General features: G+C 37.6%; 1 protein-coding gene across 4 annotated transcripts in view; it reads left to right on the plus strand.

The window, feature by feature from the left end:
- The first annotated feature begins 201 nt into the window (after nt 1-201).
- AKAP7 (A-kinase anchoring protein 7) overlaps nt 202-16,893 on the plus strand; it is a 156,303-nt gene continuing 139,611 nt past the window's right edge. For all 4 annotated transcript variants that reach the window (XM_029223815.1, XM_029223816.1, XM_029223817.1 and 1 more), the window contains exons 1-3: nt 202-457; nt 7,169-7,300; nt 15,558-15,697. In XM_029223815.1, the coding sequence (XP_029079648.1) occupies nt 202-457; nt 7,169-7,300; nt 15,558-15,697 (528 nt within the window). The remainder of the gene's footprint in view (nt 458-7,168; nt 7,301-15,557; nt 15,698-16,893) is intronic.

The raw sequence follows: 16,893 nt of genomic DNA on the forward strand, positions 1-16,893 counted from the left end.
CTTGGACGCTAAAGGCCGCGCCACTGGAGATTGCTGAGCGCCGCCAAAGGCTGCTGGGGGCCCCGGCCGGGAGCGGGGGCGGAGCGTCGCAGCGCAGAGAGGAGCCCCCGGCCCTCCCCGCGCCGGGCCCGCGTCTCTCGCCGGAATCCGGTACCGCAGCCGCAGCGGGTCGGCCCCTTCCGCTCGTTCCGGGCTCCCGACATGGGCATGCAGCTTCTGCGGGGACTGCGGCTCTGGTGCCTCGGCGCCTCCGCAGGCCTGGTCGCCGCGGCCCGAGCCCCCACCGCCCCCCGCTCCCCGCCCCGCCTCCGCGCCTCGCCCGCCGACCCCCGGCCCCGCCCCGGCTTCCGCCTCCGCACCCACCTCCCGGCTGGCCCCAGGTTGCAGCGCCAGGCCGCAGCCGCCTGCACAGACTTGCCGCCAACCAACGCCAGCGCTATGGAGAGCGCCGGAGCCGGTGAGCCCGGGTAGCCGAGCGGGCCGGGTGGGGTGACCGGAGCCCGGGGGCGTGGGCCCCGCTCGGCCTCGGGGAGGGCCCGGCCTCGCCGCCCCCCTGCGTCCCCAGCGCTTGGAGCGCGACCCCACCCCTGCCCAGCTCGGGGGCTCCTCTTCCCGCTCAGCGCGGGACTCTGTAGCTGCTGGGAGCCCAGTGCAACCGGGGTGTGATCAGTGCTGCTTGTAAGCAAGCGTTTTCGTTAGTGCACGCACTGCTGGTGCGACCGGAGGCCGGGGGTGTGAACCCACGCTAAGTTTCACTTTGCTTTCCCGAAGGTCTTATGACCTTTTAGAAAGTTCATGCCTTCACACGCCCTCCGACGGTGTTATTGTGTGGTCGGCAAACTTAGAAAAATCTCAGTTTTTATACTTTATCACAAACAATCAAAGACCTGAACCACTACACTTGGGGTTTCCTTCTAGGATTTTATTCTAGGTGTAGAAATGACCTCTTTAAACTGGCGCTAGATCTAAAGTAGGGCTCAGAATTGATTTCCAGTTCAGGTCGGCATTTGCTGTGGACTGAACTTTGTGGGTAGAGCGAGTTAGGGGTTGGACTTTTAGTGAAAGGGACCAACAAGCCAATTAGAGAAAAGGTGCTCTTCTGTGAGATTTTTGTAATATAAACGCATAAAAAGATATGAAAAGCATGAAAATATTAAAATGTTATGCAGTAGCCGTTAACTAGTGTAAATATGTTTACAGTTGTTGAGGGAATGAAATGATGAAGACCTTGTAGGTGGATGCTGAGGGCAGGAGTTTTTTTGTTTTTTGTTTTTTTTTTTTGCGGTACGCGGGCCTCTCACCGCTGGGGCCTTTCCAGCTGCGGAGCACAGGTCCCGGACGCGCAGGCCCAGCGGCCATGGCTCACGGGCCCAGCCGCTCCGAGGCACGCGGGAGGGGGACCGGGGCACGAACCCGCGTCTCCTGCATTGGCAGGCGGACTCTCAACCACTGCGCCACCAGGGAATCCCCAAGGGCGGGGGTTTTGGAGATGCATTTATAAAGGGGAACCTGTAGGGGATTGTCAGTGTCAAAGAGAAAGGATTCACACCCCAGCTCCTTTAGTGTCTGGCCTTGAAACTGAGGATGCTGACGGCGTACTTTAAGATGTTTGTGGAGTTTACTGTCTTCTTACATTCCTTTTCAGATATTACTAACTTTAATCCATTACTCTCTAGTAATTTGGGTTATACTTTAGTTTCTTTTTTAATGATGTGGAAACCAAAGCATGGAGGTCAGGTGACTTGTTGACAGCTCTCAACATTTCTCCAGCTGTAAGATGTTTCTATTTTTAGTAGCCCGGCCAGGACTGACAGGGATGATGGGATTGACCCTTTCTACTGGTTCTTGGGGAATATACCTACATATACCTAGTAGAGTGAATAAAAGAGAATCTTGCTCAGTAAAGTTGTACTTGGTTATCCAAATAGGAAACTTACATTGTGACAAAGGGCAGACTATCCTTTTTCTCTTCTATTGGTCTGTCTTTGATGAAGGCATTTGCTGAAGTGCACATATATTTGAATATTAGTGTACACTTCATGTATGGTTTTATAATATATTTTAAATGTGTGCATTGTTTTCTTATAAAAGTAATATTCTGTTTAAAACATTTGAATAGCAGAAATATATTGAGTGCAGCTATGTCAGCCTTTTCATATATAATTGTAAACATAGCGCAAGTGCGTAAGTAGTCTTATATCTGCTTTTCAGAAGGTCAGTACAGGTATCCCCTGCTTTTTCAAAAGTTCACATTATGTCACTTTGCTTTTACATTTACGAAAGACCTGCATTAGCACCTGTTTTCACTAATCAAAAGAAATCCTAAAAGGATTTTTCAACCAAAGATAATTGCTTCTTCACTTGACATCATTTTGGCTTACAAAAGTTTTCGTTGGAAGGCTCTGCTTTCAGATGGCAGGGAATCCTGCATTTGTTACCAACTTTTTTCAGCTGTTGTAGTCTTCCTAGCCATTATTCTTAGTTGTCATTATAGTGAGTATCCTTTGTTTAACCATTTCCCTATTATTAGGCATTTAAGTTGTTAAACTTTTTCTTTTTTGTTTAAACAGAGCTGAGGTGAATCTATTTTAGCAAGTATGATAGACTCCCAGATATCTATCTTGTGTCAGTTGGGGTAAGAAGAAAATTCTCAGGGCTCCTGATTGCTTTCTGAAAGGATTGCCTCAGTTTACAGTGCTATAAACTGCGTATGTGAACTTTCCAGCAGTGCATGTTGCTGGAAAGGGCGGGTTTTGGCCATTGAGTAACTGGATTCAAATTCTAGCCCCAAGACCTACTAGCTGTAACCTGAGGCAGGTTACTTAATCGGCTAGGGTGTAAAATGAGTATAATAAGAGTACTCCCTGATAGCATGGTTAAATGAGTTACTGTCTGTAAAGTGCTTCCAACTGTGCCTGGCATAGAAACGTGCTCAAATGTTAGCTGTTGTTGTTACTACTAGTAGTAGTTAACCAGTTTCACCTGTCTTTATAGTATTAATGCACTTAGCAGTGTTACTTTTATTTGGATTTGTACAAAAGATAGAATTTTATTTTAACTATAGTTAGACCAGATTTTAAGTACTTAAAATGGTGAATTTATAGTTTAAATGCTTTACTTAAAGGTTGGTTATTTTAAGGCAGTTTTCCCAAAGCAAAATATTTGCACTTCTGTAAAAGAAAGTGTAGTTATGATGGCTGTGTTTAATTCAGGTCTGCCAGCCTTTGCCCAAACACTAGAGCTTAGAGAACTGGAGGAAGGCTTCCAGATATGAGCCCTGCTGAGAAACATTGTTCTATAGAATGGCCAGCAGTTCTTTCAAGAGTTACTTGAAAGTGGTATTCTCTTTTTTCTGAGTTAATAATTCATATCTACAAAAAGGTTTTCAACTATTCTGTAATTTAATAGAACAAAATTTGTATTTCAAGTTCTAGACGCTTGTTGATTTTGACATACCATTGCACTCAAGAGTTTATTTATTTTAAAAATTAAAAATCTTTTAAAAAAGATTTTATTGGCATATAGTTGATTTACAATGTTGTGTTAGTTTCAGGTGTGCAACAAAATGGTTCAGTTATACATATACATATATTCATTCTTTTTCAGATTCTTCACCCTTATAGGTTATTACAGAATATTGAGTAGAGTTCCTTGTGCTATACAGTAGGCCCTTGTTGCTTATCTATTTTATATATAGTAGTCTGTGCATGTTAATCCCAAGCTTCAAGAGTTTACATGTACTTTATTTAACAAGATGGGGAATGATGTTGAGCAAGTCATGTTATACTTCAATTTTTATTTTTATGTCAAATAGAATATCATTTACCCTGTGAAAATGAATCTGTGATGTGCTAAGGATGCCATTAAACACCAGGAATTATTTTTAGGAGCACTGAGATAGCTGTGTGGCCATGGAGCTTGAGTAATTTATTAACCACTCCCAAATGGGTACTTACCTTTGTTGTTCCATACAAGTGTATTGAGCACCTCCTGTGAGTTGGACACTGTGCTAGGCATTGAGGAATCAAAGGAGGATAAGACATAGCACTTAAGGAACTTAGAGTAGGGTGACCATACAGACAGATAGGGGTGTAATTTGAAAAGTTCCCGTTTCACTTTTCAAAGGAGCCCTGGTTTGGGCCGTAAATTATCTGGTCACTTTAACTTAGAGTCTAATGGAGAAGACATGTAAGTGGACATCTATAACATAATGTATTCATGCTGTGATTGTATGTGGAAGGAGATTGGATTACCGCACTCAGCCCTGAGCTGGTCATCAGGAAAGATTTCCCTGCCAGTAGACGATTAATCAGAGTTTTTACTTTTAAGTTGATTGTTCTCAACTGTTAACATAATTTCTTAGTCTGGCACAGAATCAAGGTATGGAATAAGTGAAAGGGGAGCAGTGGTTTTCAAACTTCATTGCACGTTAGAGTCACCCTGCGAGGCTTTATAGAAGTACAAGAGGCTGGCCTCATTTCCGGAGATTCTGATTTAGGTGGCCTGGGGTGAGACCCAGATGTTGATCATTTAAAAAAGCTCTTCAGGTGATTCTAATGTACGACCAAGCTTTAGAATTTTTCAACTAGGACAACCTTGTCATCTAATAGATGAGATAACTACTAGGGCCTAGAGAATTCACACGACTTGCCCAGGATCACAGGTGATTGGCAGGTCCAATACTAGAATATCTGCCTCCTGATTTGTTAAAAAAATATTTACTTATTTATTTGGCTGTGCTGGGTCTTACTTGCGGCGCGGGAGATCTTCGTTGCCGCGTGCGGGATCTTTACTTGAGGCATGCAGGATCTTTAGTTGTGGCATATGGGATCTAGCTCCCTGACCAGGGATTGAACCTGGGCCCCCTGCATTGGGAGCACAGAGTCTTAACCAGTAGACCACCAGGGAAGTCCCTGTCTCCTGATTTCTAGTCCCAAACCCTTTCTTTTATAGTAGCCAGCTTGCCTTGCATGTTACCCAAACACCACTATTATCACCATTGTCACTGCTCGATTGTCCTTTTGGTATAGCCAGAGTGATCCACGTAGCACTTGTTCTCTAATTGTTGTTGATTAATTGGTTAAGATAAGGTAAACATTTAATTGTTTCAACAACATTTTTCATTTAAAAAATGACTAAATTTAATTCATCATGGTATTCTTCGTCTTGCCTTCAAAACGTGAGCATAGAATTCAGCCTTCCTTCCCCATTCCACATATTGCCAAGAATCCAGTGTATTTCCAAGTGGCACTTTGGAGCTAGTATTGAGATGTCACTGTTAAATGGGCCAATTTAATATCACTAATTTCTCCCCTCCTCAGCTTTATTGAGGCACAATTGGCAAATAAGACTGTATATATTTAAAGTGTACAGCGTGATGATTTGATGTAAGTACACATTGTGAGATGATTGCCACAATCAAGGTAATTAACACATCCACACTTCACTTTTTTTTTTTTTTTTGGTGAAAATGCTTAAGATCTCTCTTAGCAAATTTCAAGTATACAGTACAGTATTATTAACTCTAGTCACCATGCTGTACATTAGGTCCTTAGAATTTATTACTAAGTTCTTAGATTAAGAGTAAAATAGAAAAACGAAAGTTGGGTTTATTTCATTTTGTCCAGATTTTTATTCAGCTTTGTGCACTTGTAACTGCACAAATACTCTTTGTTGCTAGCTTTTAAGTGTAAGCAACATGGTCAGTGATGATATTTTCTGCATAGCTGCATGTGCCCCAAAATATAAAGATATGTGTTGATCTATTAAAACTTTTGTTTAAATATAAGCTGCATTTGTATTTTTCAATGCAAGTGTAAACATAGAAAGGAAACATTTACTTGTTCTCACATGTTTCAAATAGTTGTGAGTTTGATTATATTTAGAGTAAACTAACATTTGTTGAACACCTGCATTCCAGGCACTCATACTCAATAAGGTTTGAACTGTAATATAAATAAATAGCATTATTAAGAATGTACTATTAATTTTTTTGGTTTTGGTATTGAACATGATTAGCTGATATACAAAAAGCAACAACAAAAAGGTTTTATTGCCATTTTTTGCTTTTATCTAGAAAATAGGGGTGTGTGTGTGTAAGTAATATTAGAGATTACCCAAATTGCAATAAAAATTTAGGTTTTTTTGGTTTATGTTAGCTATGACCTATCAGGATATTTATTATCTTGTATATTGAAGCCATATTCTTAATGTGAGTGTGTTTTTTTAAGGCCTGATATATGAAAGTAGAGGATTACAGCAGAATGAAATAAATGACTTCTTTAATATTGTTAGTGGTAAATTAATCTTTACTCAATATATAGAGTAGAAATTATATAAGTATCCCAGGATTTTGTTCAATTCTAGTTCAAACAACATTTGTGTCTGTCAATAAAAGCATGGAGAATAATGGTACTGGGGAGACCACCTACTGATAAATTTAGCAATTGACTCTATCAATTTGAACAGACACCCTCTTTCCCTTAACCTCCTCCCAACGAATATGATTGTTCCACCCATAAAAACAAAACAAAACAAAACAAGGACCAAATGTGAAATGTGGCTCTAATATTAATATGTATCCATGGGAGAGCTGTCGGGAAACTGTAAGATCTTTCTGCTTTTTAACCATTGAATTTCTAGAAAAGTGTATTTAGAGCTATGTATTTTTAATGTTTGAATTTCCAATGTTAATATAATAATGGAGAGAAAAAAATTTAAAAGTCTTTATGAAGAAAAAAGTAAAAGTCAGAGCTTGTACAGATGAGAACAGATAAGTGATATTGTTAAAAAATAAACATGAAAAAGACTGCCAAAACCTTGTTGGCTTGTTTTCAAAAGGTATGTGAAAAACTGTAGTTTTAGAATTAAGAAAATGCAGCTATAAAGGATCTTGAGGCTTGTTGATTAAATCAACTTCATTCAACCCTGAGTTGAGTACTGTGCTTCAGAAAATAATTAAAGCTGTTTAACATAAAAATGCATTTATAAGAATGGAGAATATGGTATAAATATTTATATAGATAGCTGTACAATGTATTTGAATACCAGTTTTAGCATTTCTTAACAGATGTTAATTTATATTGAGTTCAGTTAGTTGAGTTATTTTAGCTTGGGATATGAGTTAAAATAAATAAAATAATATACTTTTCTTTTTGTGATGTTAAAGGAGGAATAAATTCCAATGAGTGTGAAAATGTGGCAAGAAAAAGGGAAATGTCAGAAGAATCCGAAGCCAACACAGTGGATTCTCTGGTAGATTTGCCATTTGCTACTATCGATATTATAGATGATTGTGGAAGTAAGTACTTTATTAAATAAATATGTGTTTAGAAGCAATGAATAGTAAATTTAGTGATACATACATTTTTTTCTTAATAATTACTTCACCTTAAGTACTTGTCATGTTTTTGAGTTTGGGTTGTTAATTAATAATTGTCTGTTGGTAGTCTATTGATAAAACTATCACAGATAATATTAAGGCATGTCTCACAGAATTTGGGGCCAGATCATTCTGGAGTTTATAAGCTACTTCAGAAAACAATGGGCCACAACATTCCATGGTTTATAACCACCTCAGTTATTCTGGACCTACTGCTAATTCAGCAGTACCCATTCACCTAACAGATGTTTACTGGCCAAAATGATATGTATTGGAATATAAATAAATACATAAAAATATAAGTAAAGGTAAGTAAAATAAATATATATCTGAAATAAAATATACAAATGTATGTAAAAAGAAAATCTTTCAGAAATGTTGAGGAAGCAGTACAACCTGAACCACACCTTTGGCCCTATAGGTTGAATGTTTTCTGGGAGAGAATCCAGCATTAGTGAGTTGCTGACCTGGACCTGGATGGGTCTGTTCTCTTTACAAGCGGAAGGGTCGTTGGTCAATTGGCTAGAAACCCAGTAAACCATCCAGAGGTTTGAGGTTGCTGTGAATCCTGCCTCTGAAGGTTGAGTGGGAGCGTGCAATGGAGAGTCTTTCATTCTACTGCTGATAGGAATAACTTAGTATGCTTCCCACAGAGTGTAAAAATTTGTGGAGAGCTTTAGTTTAATTGACTCTACTCTCTTAAGATAATCACAGCCCTTAACTATGAAGCCACACTTAAATCGAGGTTCAAAACAGAGTAGTTCAGTGATTTTTTTTTTTTTTTGGTCGCATGTCTTTCCTAAATGTGGCATTCAGTTCTCCTCATTGAAGTTACTGTAATCCTTATTTTAGCTCACAGAATTCTAGGTCTAACCTTATAATTATTGAAGATTTTAGAGATATGGGAAATTATCATTTTATTCCTTATTCATTAGCTAATACTATTAAGTAGTCTATTAAAAAATACTTTGAATCTTAAGTATTTTAAAGTATCAATTGAAACCTCCCTTTACCTGGAAAAAAATTTTGTAACAGAAAAATGTGTATCAAATAAAGATTGAATCTCCGTACTTGGTATAGTAAGTGATTGTCCTGAGTCAATTTTTAAAAAAGGGTAAATTATATCCTGTACCTTTCTGTAATGTATTGGGGAAGCCTGTAATGCATATTTCAAATTTTATTGTGAAAGGACTTCAGGCAAATATTTGTCCCAAATAATAAAAAATAATTGGTATCTGGCAAAGGGTATAAAAGATAAAACTCAGTAAACAAATGTATGGAAAATTATTCAACTTCGTAAGTATCAAAGGATACACGTCAAAATACAATCGTAACTTATCAGATTGGCAATATCTCTTAAAAATAATACTCAGTGATTTTAATGTTATATCTACATGGCTTCTGACAATGTACTGTTATAGTCCTTTTAGAATGGAGTTTGTTGGGATCTTGAGCAATGTTCATACATGGGGTAGAGTCACTCATGGAATTCCTACTATAAGGACATAGTCTTTTTTTTTTTTTTAAGGACATAGTCTTGTGGGAAGAAGTTTTATTTATAAATATGTGTGTCACAGTGTTTTTAAATAGTAAAAATATTGGGGAAAACCCAAATGTCCATTAGAGTGTGGTTGAATAAGCTATACTAGTGCCTTTAGACTACATAGTATGGAATTATATATTATGAAAATATTTCTGAAAACTATGTAATAGTGAACATTTCCTATATAAAATGCAAAGTGAAAAAGTAGGGGGAAAATATATGTGCTGTTTGTTTACAATTGTGTAAATACTTTAGGTGATTTGTCACCAAAATTCACAGTGGTTGTGTTAAGATGGGAGGTTTCTGAGCAATTTCTTTTTTCCTTTTTCTAATCTTCAAATTTTATAAATGCTCTTGATTCTTTTTTTTTTGTAAATTTATTTTTATTTATTCATTTTTGGCTGCATTGGGTCTTCGTTGCTGCACGTGGGCTTTCTCTAGTTGTGGCGAACGGGGGCTACTCTTGGTTGTGGTGCGCGGGCTTCTCATTGCGGTGGCTTCTCTTGTTGCGGAGCACGGGCTCTAGGTGCACGGGCTTCAGTAGTTGTGGCACTTGGGCTCAGTAGTTGTGGCTTGCGGGCTCTAGAGCGCAGGCTCAGTAGTTGTGGCGCACAGGCTTAGTTGCTCTGCAGCATGTGAGATCTTCCTGGACCAGGGCTCGAACCCGTGTCCCCTGCATTGGCAGGTGGTTCTTAACCACTGTGTCACCAGGGAAGTCCCTGAATGCTCTTGATTCTTTTCATGAAAAAATATGATTAAAGTTTTTAGTTGTGGTTAGAAACTTGCTTTTAAAGATGTAAGCTTCATCAATTCAGTAAACAGAGAACTAGAGAAACTCAGTTTTTTTTTTTGATACTATCCACTAAGATATCACTAATAGTGTTAAAGTTAGGTGGTTAAAAGTGAGGGCTGTGGAGTCAGACTGTCAAGGGACAAAATTTGCTCCTATGCTTTCCTATTGTGTACTTTGAACAAGTGTCTGGGCTTACTTTCATTATCTCTAAAATTGGTTTAATAATGGTAGTTATCTCATAAGGTTGTTGGGAAGATTCAATTTGTTAATGCTGTCCTTACAGCAGTGTGTGGCACGAACTTGCCTCCGTAAATTTTTATTAATTTAATCTTACCAAAATTTTTTGCCCAAGTATATTTGTTGAATTAAATATTAAAAAATTTGCCCTTTGAGAGCAGTATTTTCTAATAATATCATTGAGTGCTTCTAGCACATCAGTAAATGCTTTATTATTTCTTTACTTAACCCTCACAATGAATGAGAGGGGTCTTATTTTTTTAGAAAGTTTTAGTAATTTGCCAAAGATTATTCAGAGTAATTCTATGAAATATAGAAGGTAATATTCTAAGCTGTTTACTTAAGAAGTTTTAAGAATGGTTACTTCAAAGATTTTGACTGCTTAAGTAACAAGAAAAAAGGAAAAGAATATAAAAGCAAAATCGAATTCATTCTCAGCCTTTTGGCTAACAGCAAGTATGAAAACAATCAACCAACGATAACAGATGGACTACCTCATTACATTAATTTCTCCCACAATTCATTCCCTTGTAGTTTTCCGAGGGAATTAAACAAACTTCAGGAAAATTAGTTAATTTACATAAAATCACATGTGGTGCTTTAGGTAAAAAAAGCCCACTCATGGATGAGAGAGTTACAGCCTTTGTCAACAAGACCAGATTCATTAGAGCACATTAAAATGGCTACTGAAATCATTATGAAAATTAACAAATGTAATAAATTTATGGGATGTGTTTACAGGCTCTACTACCACTGATACTTTTTTTTTTTTTTTTTTTTGCTAAACAATAAAGTTACTCTAAATAATCCAGTGAAAGATCCAGGGCATATTGCCAAAAGCTTTCTACGTTTTGCTTCTGTGGTCATTGATCTTTAATGTTTTTATTGTAAACTTGATATTACTTGAATACTTTGCTCATTGTATTTTCATATGCACTAAATAAAAAGTATAACAGTAAATTGTATTTTTGAACTTAGATTATGATTTAAAAGCTAGAAATAAAATGAAGTTCAGTAAGGAAAAGAGGGATTTTATACTCTGGCCATACAAATAAACCTGCAAATGAAAACCATACAAATAAACCTGCAAATGAAAGGCAAAGAAGGTATGCAAACAAGTGTCTAGCAAGTTGACCATAAATCATCAGGACTCAGTGAAATAGAAAGACAGACAAACTACTTATAATGGTATATTAAACTGTACTGTAACAGTAAATACTCACAGAATTCTTTCCCCCTTTTTTGCCCAGCTCACATCAGATAATTTTAAAACTTTACCCTGTCTGTGATGCCTAACAAAAGAAAAATGTAGATAATCCAGTTCAGAGGGAAGTTTAATAGTTATTGATAAGAGAAAGCTAAGGGAATTTAGAAAAACCCTGTACTTCTTTATTTTTACCAAGAGGTTGCATTCTGAATTGGGGCCTTTACTCTGTGTCATTCTCACGATACCAGAATTATTAGACCTATTTCACATTATAACTATTACCTTCAGAGATTATGATTTTCCTTCTCTGGATATCTGCAAAATAGACTTATGAAACATTTGAAATGGCAAAAATGAGTAGCTACAGACAGGAGGACACTTTAGTTTTAAACATGTAAGGTGTAAAACAAAATACTGAACACTCCAGTGGTCTTTTAAATACTGTTTTATTAATTTTATTCCTCTTCTTAGTACTGTTATATTGAATAAAATACAGCAAAAGTATGTCTTATGTTCAGAGTAAGAAATAGATTTTACATTGCCACCCAATATACATATATATGTAAAAAACTGAAATTTCATTAAATAATACATGTATCGTAAGCAGTGTACTGTTTACCGTTCTGTCCTTTTGCTTTGCTTTCCTTTTCTTTCATTCCAATCCATTCCATTCTAGTTATTAAAAAGTGCTTTTTTTAAATCTTCTAAGGTGATTTCATAACCCACTAGTGGATTGATACTTGCAGTTTGAAAAAAGAAAAACTAGACTCTAGGCTTAGGATTCTATTTCTACTATGTTAATTTTGAGATAAACTAAAGGTTATAAAATCAGCTGGATTATTAGTTTGGACACCATTCTTTGTTTAATTTCACCATGAAATGTCCTAATTAGTACAGGTAGTAACAGTTGGTACCTTTATTCCAAATCACAGAAAACTAGAACCAGAAGAGACCCCTAGTTACTAGATTATGCAGCTGTTGTTCCTCCCATGCCCTTGGGTTTGTTAAAAAAATTTTGATTATAGAAACTTTTAAGCATATTCAAAAGTAGAATAGTATAATGAGCCTCATGTATTCATTACCCCTTCTTCACTGGATTATTTTGAGGTAAATCGCGGAGAGGTCTTTTTTTTCTGTAAATAATGCACATCCTTAAAAGATGAGGAATCTTATTAAGCATATAATAGTAAGCATACTTGAAATATCCTTACTACATGAGAAAAATAATGGTAATTCCTAATGTCATCAAATACCCTGTCATATTCACATTTCTCTGATTGTATTGTAATTATTTATTTATTTATCTTTGGCTGCGCTGGGTCTTCGTTGCTGCGCGGTCTAGTTGCAGCGAGTGGGGGCTACTCTTCGTTTTGGTGTTCGGGCTCCTCACTGCGGTGGCTTCTCTTGTTGCGGAGCACAGGCTCTAGGTGTGCGGGCTCAGTAGTTGTGGCACGCAGGCTCAGTAGTTGTGGTGCACGGGCATAGTTGCTCCACGGCATGTGGGATCTTCCCAGACCAGGGCTTGAACCCATGTCCCCTGCATTGGCAGGCGGATTCTTAACCACTGCACCACCAGGGAAGTCCCTGTATTGTAATTTTTAAAAAGTTGGTTTGATTTAGGAACCAAAGCCTATGCATTATATTTGATACATCTCTTCAGTCTCTTTCCTAGGAGATCTCTAGATCTCCTCCTCCTTTTGTTTTCATTTGTGTGTGTGTGTGTGTGTGTGTGCATGCACGCGTGCACGTTTATCATTGAAGAAATCAAGTTGTGTAGAAGTTTACTGTTATGGTCATTTGATGTTCAAAATGTCCCGTCTTTGGCCTGTGGGGGAACTTTCAAACTGGCTCTGGAGACCTTCTGACATGATCCCAGGAGTCTTTGAATTTCAAGCCTTCTCTTGTACGTTTTATCCCCCAAACCTAGAATTAGCTATTTCTCCATGGATTGGCCAGATTTTTAAGTTCTCAGATAAAGAAATGAAGTAAATTGATAGAAAGATGCTTGTTGGAAGACTAGTCTTTGGGTCAGTGCCCTTTCACTATCTCGTGCTGCCTCTGCTGCATTGCTGGTTGTCTTCCCAGCAGCCATTTCCACTCCCCCTTTTCCTTTTGTAGATTACTTTTACGCAAAGGCATAGGCTGATAACTGTCAGATACCCCTGCAGTGGAAGCACGGAGTCTTAACCACTGGACCACCAGGGAAAGTCCCTAAGTCAATGTTTAAATGTTCCTATGAGGTAGCTATTATTATTATCCTCACATTAGAGAGGAGGAAACTTAGGTCAGGAGAATTTATGTGACTTATCTAAGGTCACACAGCTAGTGTGTGGAGCCAGGATTCCAGCCCAGATTATGTTAAAAATGGTTTCCTTTTCCAGAGTGCCAGTTTACTAACAGCAGATGGAGGTGGGCTAGGAATGTATTTTAGAAGTGGATTTAAAATATGCGGTACTTCATTAGCGTATTCTGTGGCTTTTGTTTAAAATGAGTACATTTAATTCATGTTACTACAGTCAATGGTAGGACTATTTCTTATATATCTGAAATTACAAGCAGCTCAGTGTATTGATTTGATTTTCCATATGAAAAAAGCTGCATGGGAAATAAAACCCAGTGGCATCTTATGAAGCAATTCAGATAATGCTCGTAATACAGAGAATGCTACGAACTTTTTAAAAGTTCTGACAAGCTCACAGGTACAAAAGAAGCTAATAATTTATATTTCAAATATGTGTTCTCTGTGAAGATATATCATTTTAACCATGTTAATCATTATGCATATTGTTGAGGAATGTAGTAGAGAAATGGTTGCACAAACAGACTGGGTAATTTTGCCTTAACTCATTATGATACAGTCAGACTTTTTACCCAGATCACCTTGCTCTTAATTTACCTGTCTTAAGTCTTTTTCTAGGGCTCACAGATATGTTAATCCTAGAAAGAAAGCATGTCTATTCCCACAAACTCTTAATTTTTAAATTTTAAACGTTTTCTACTATTTTTCTTAGAAGTTAGCATTAAAGTATTATTTGCAGCATTCATTTAAAAATTGTTTACTATTAATATTTCAAAGAACAACAGAATAAGGACAATTCCTTCCGCTCTTTGGTTTTGTGTGCAGTAGTAACTACTTATCTAGAACTGCGAGAGGGAAGCAGTTTGCTCCAGTAGAAAGTACACTAGAAGGAGACCTTTAAAAGGTCTAGACACCAGGCTTGACTCTGTGACATTGAGCTGCTTTAAAAAGGTTTTCTTCTCTTCTCTTTCATCGTATGTAAAATAAGTTTAGTTAGATGCACGTGGGCCTTGTGCTCTTAGTCACTATGGTCTGTTAGAGTTGATCCCAAAGATGAAACCAACTTCATAGGGCTGAATGTAAGGCAAGGTGCTTCCTCCCTCTCTCCCTCTTTCCAAAATCATACCTCAGAATATACAATTATATTTGAATTTTTCAAAGTCTCTATGAGGTACTGTATTTTGAACAGTAAGCTACTGTTCAAGAAGGCACACCTGAAAAATAAATTAATGGTAGTTTTGCACGAGTAGGGAAGCCCCTGATAGAATTTGTAAAAGAGGCAATGGCATTTCACGCTGATTTGGAAATTACTTCTGGGGGTATAGCTTCATAATAAGAGTTGTTGGGTGCTGGAAATGTCTTTTGAAGATGACCTTAAAAAGCATGCTAAGTGTTTCTCAAGTTATCTATGGTCAAGGACCATTTTTTTTTCTTTAATTTCTTACATGTTGCTGACTGATACTTTTGTAAAATATAATAAAACATGAATTATTAGCAAAAAGGTGTTAAAGAAAAAGATCTATAAAATAGAAGCCAAAATTTGACAGACAAAATTACTTTGCCTAATTGCTCTGAAAGTTTATAAAGCATTCTCTCAGTTTCTGGAACAAATGGTTTGTAGTGTGACACTGGCCATGAACCAAACTTTGAATGGCACTGCTGCAAATGCTTTTGTTGTAAAAGTTACAAATACACATATACAGGATGGATGAAAAAGTGATTTTTCCTAGCATCGTGAAAATTGTGGCAAGGGGAAGAGAATGGTTGTTAGTTATGCTTTAGATCAGAGGTTAGTGAACCCATGGCCCATGGGCCACATCTATCTGCTTTGTAAATAAATTTTTATTAGAAAACAGTTGTACCCATTCATCTGTGTTTTGTCTATAGCAGACTTGGGTAGTTTTGACTAAGACCGTATGATCTGCAAAGCCTAAAATATTTATTATGAGGTCTTTTGCAGAAGAGTTTGCCAATTCCTATTTTAGATTTGAAAATGACAGTTAAGAATGATTGCTACTTGTATAGTGCATATTTTTTTCTGATTATATTATCTTTGTTTAAATGCATTAGACATGTTGTTTGACTTTTTTTCTCTAGTCACTGATGTACCTCAGATAAATTTGGAGAGAAGTAAAGAAAAGGAATGGAACAATAAAGATAAAATAAAGAAGAGGAAAAAAAAGCAAAAAGATGATCAACCCAACTATTTCCTATCCGTTCCGATCACCAACAAAGAGGTGCTATTTTTTTAAAAAATTATTTTTACTAAGTTTATTCTAAATTATATTTAAGGTACACTAAATGCTCATAAGCCCATTTGCTCTCAGCTTTTAAGAGTCTTTGGTGGCATTTTTAGCTGGGCCACACAGGGAATATAGAATATGTATAAACAGTAATTTTAAAAAACACTATTTAGGGCTTCCCTGGTGGCACAATGGTTGAGAGTCCGTGTGCCGATGCAGGGGACACGGGTTCGTGCCCCGGTCCGGGAAGATCGCACATGCCACGGAGCGGCTGGGCCCGTGAGCCATGGCCGCTGAGCCTGCGCGTCCGGAGCCTGTGCTCCGCAACGGGAGAGGCCACAACAGTGAGAGGCCCGCGTACCGCAAAAAAAACCAAACAAATACTATTTAAACAACAATAATTTTGCAAAAGCCACTTGCAAAAGTGTTGCCAGGTAGCATGTCAGGCTCCTTTCTAAGTGTTTGTTCATTATGGTGGAGGAATCTTTCAGAAGCAGAGAGCTGGTAAAAAAAGATGCTGAAATATCTGTGGGGAAAGTAAACTGGGATTTCCTGCTGCTTGGTCCAGTTCACGGTAATGATTATTGCAACGTAGTTTCTTTAGAAATTACTCATTGTTGTACCAACTTAATAGTGCATGACAAGCTCGGTAGAAATCGATTAAAAGTCTGAAAAATTAATGTGGCATCAGTAATAGGAAATGGGACCAGCCAACTGGCCCACACTAAGAAACCCTTATATGTGACTGAGAGAGAAAACTGCAGTATCTAAGACCTCTAGAGCAGTGAGTTAGGAATGAAAAATGCCTTAGGAAAGAACACCTCATTTGGATGACTGACTGTTTTTATATCTGGGCCCAATTTCATATATCTTAAGAGCTAGATCTGAATTTCTGTTTGATTGTGGGCTCTGATCTCTTAACTGGGCATGTTTTCAGGTTGCTTTTCCCTTTATTTAACTAGAATGTTTCTACACAATGCTAGTGAATTTTTAAAGATCAAAGCAAATGAAATTGAAATCAAAGAAATAAATATCAAAGAAAAAAATAAATTCTTTTAGGACACTCTAGGAAGTATCTAGTCTGTGAGATACAGTTTAGTTGGGGAGAAAAACACATAAAAAGAGAAGTGGTATTACCTAGCAATACAGGATTTTAGAATTTGATACAGTAAAGAATCAGACTTCGGTTT

This window comes from Monodon monoceros, unplaced genomic scaffold (assembly GCF_005190385.1).
Source record: "Monodon monoceros isolate NGI ecotype Baffin Bay Population unplaced genomic scaffold, NGI_Narwhal_1 Super_Scaffold_15, whole genome shotgun sequence".
Classification (NCBI taxonomy): Eukaryota; Metazoa; Chordata; class Mammalia; order Artiodactyla; family Monodontidae; genus Monodon; species Monodon monoceros.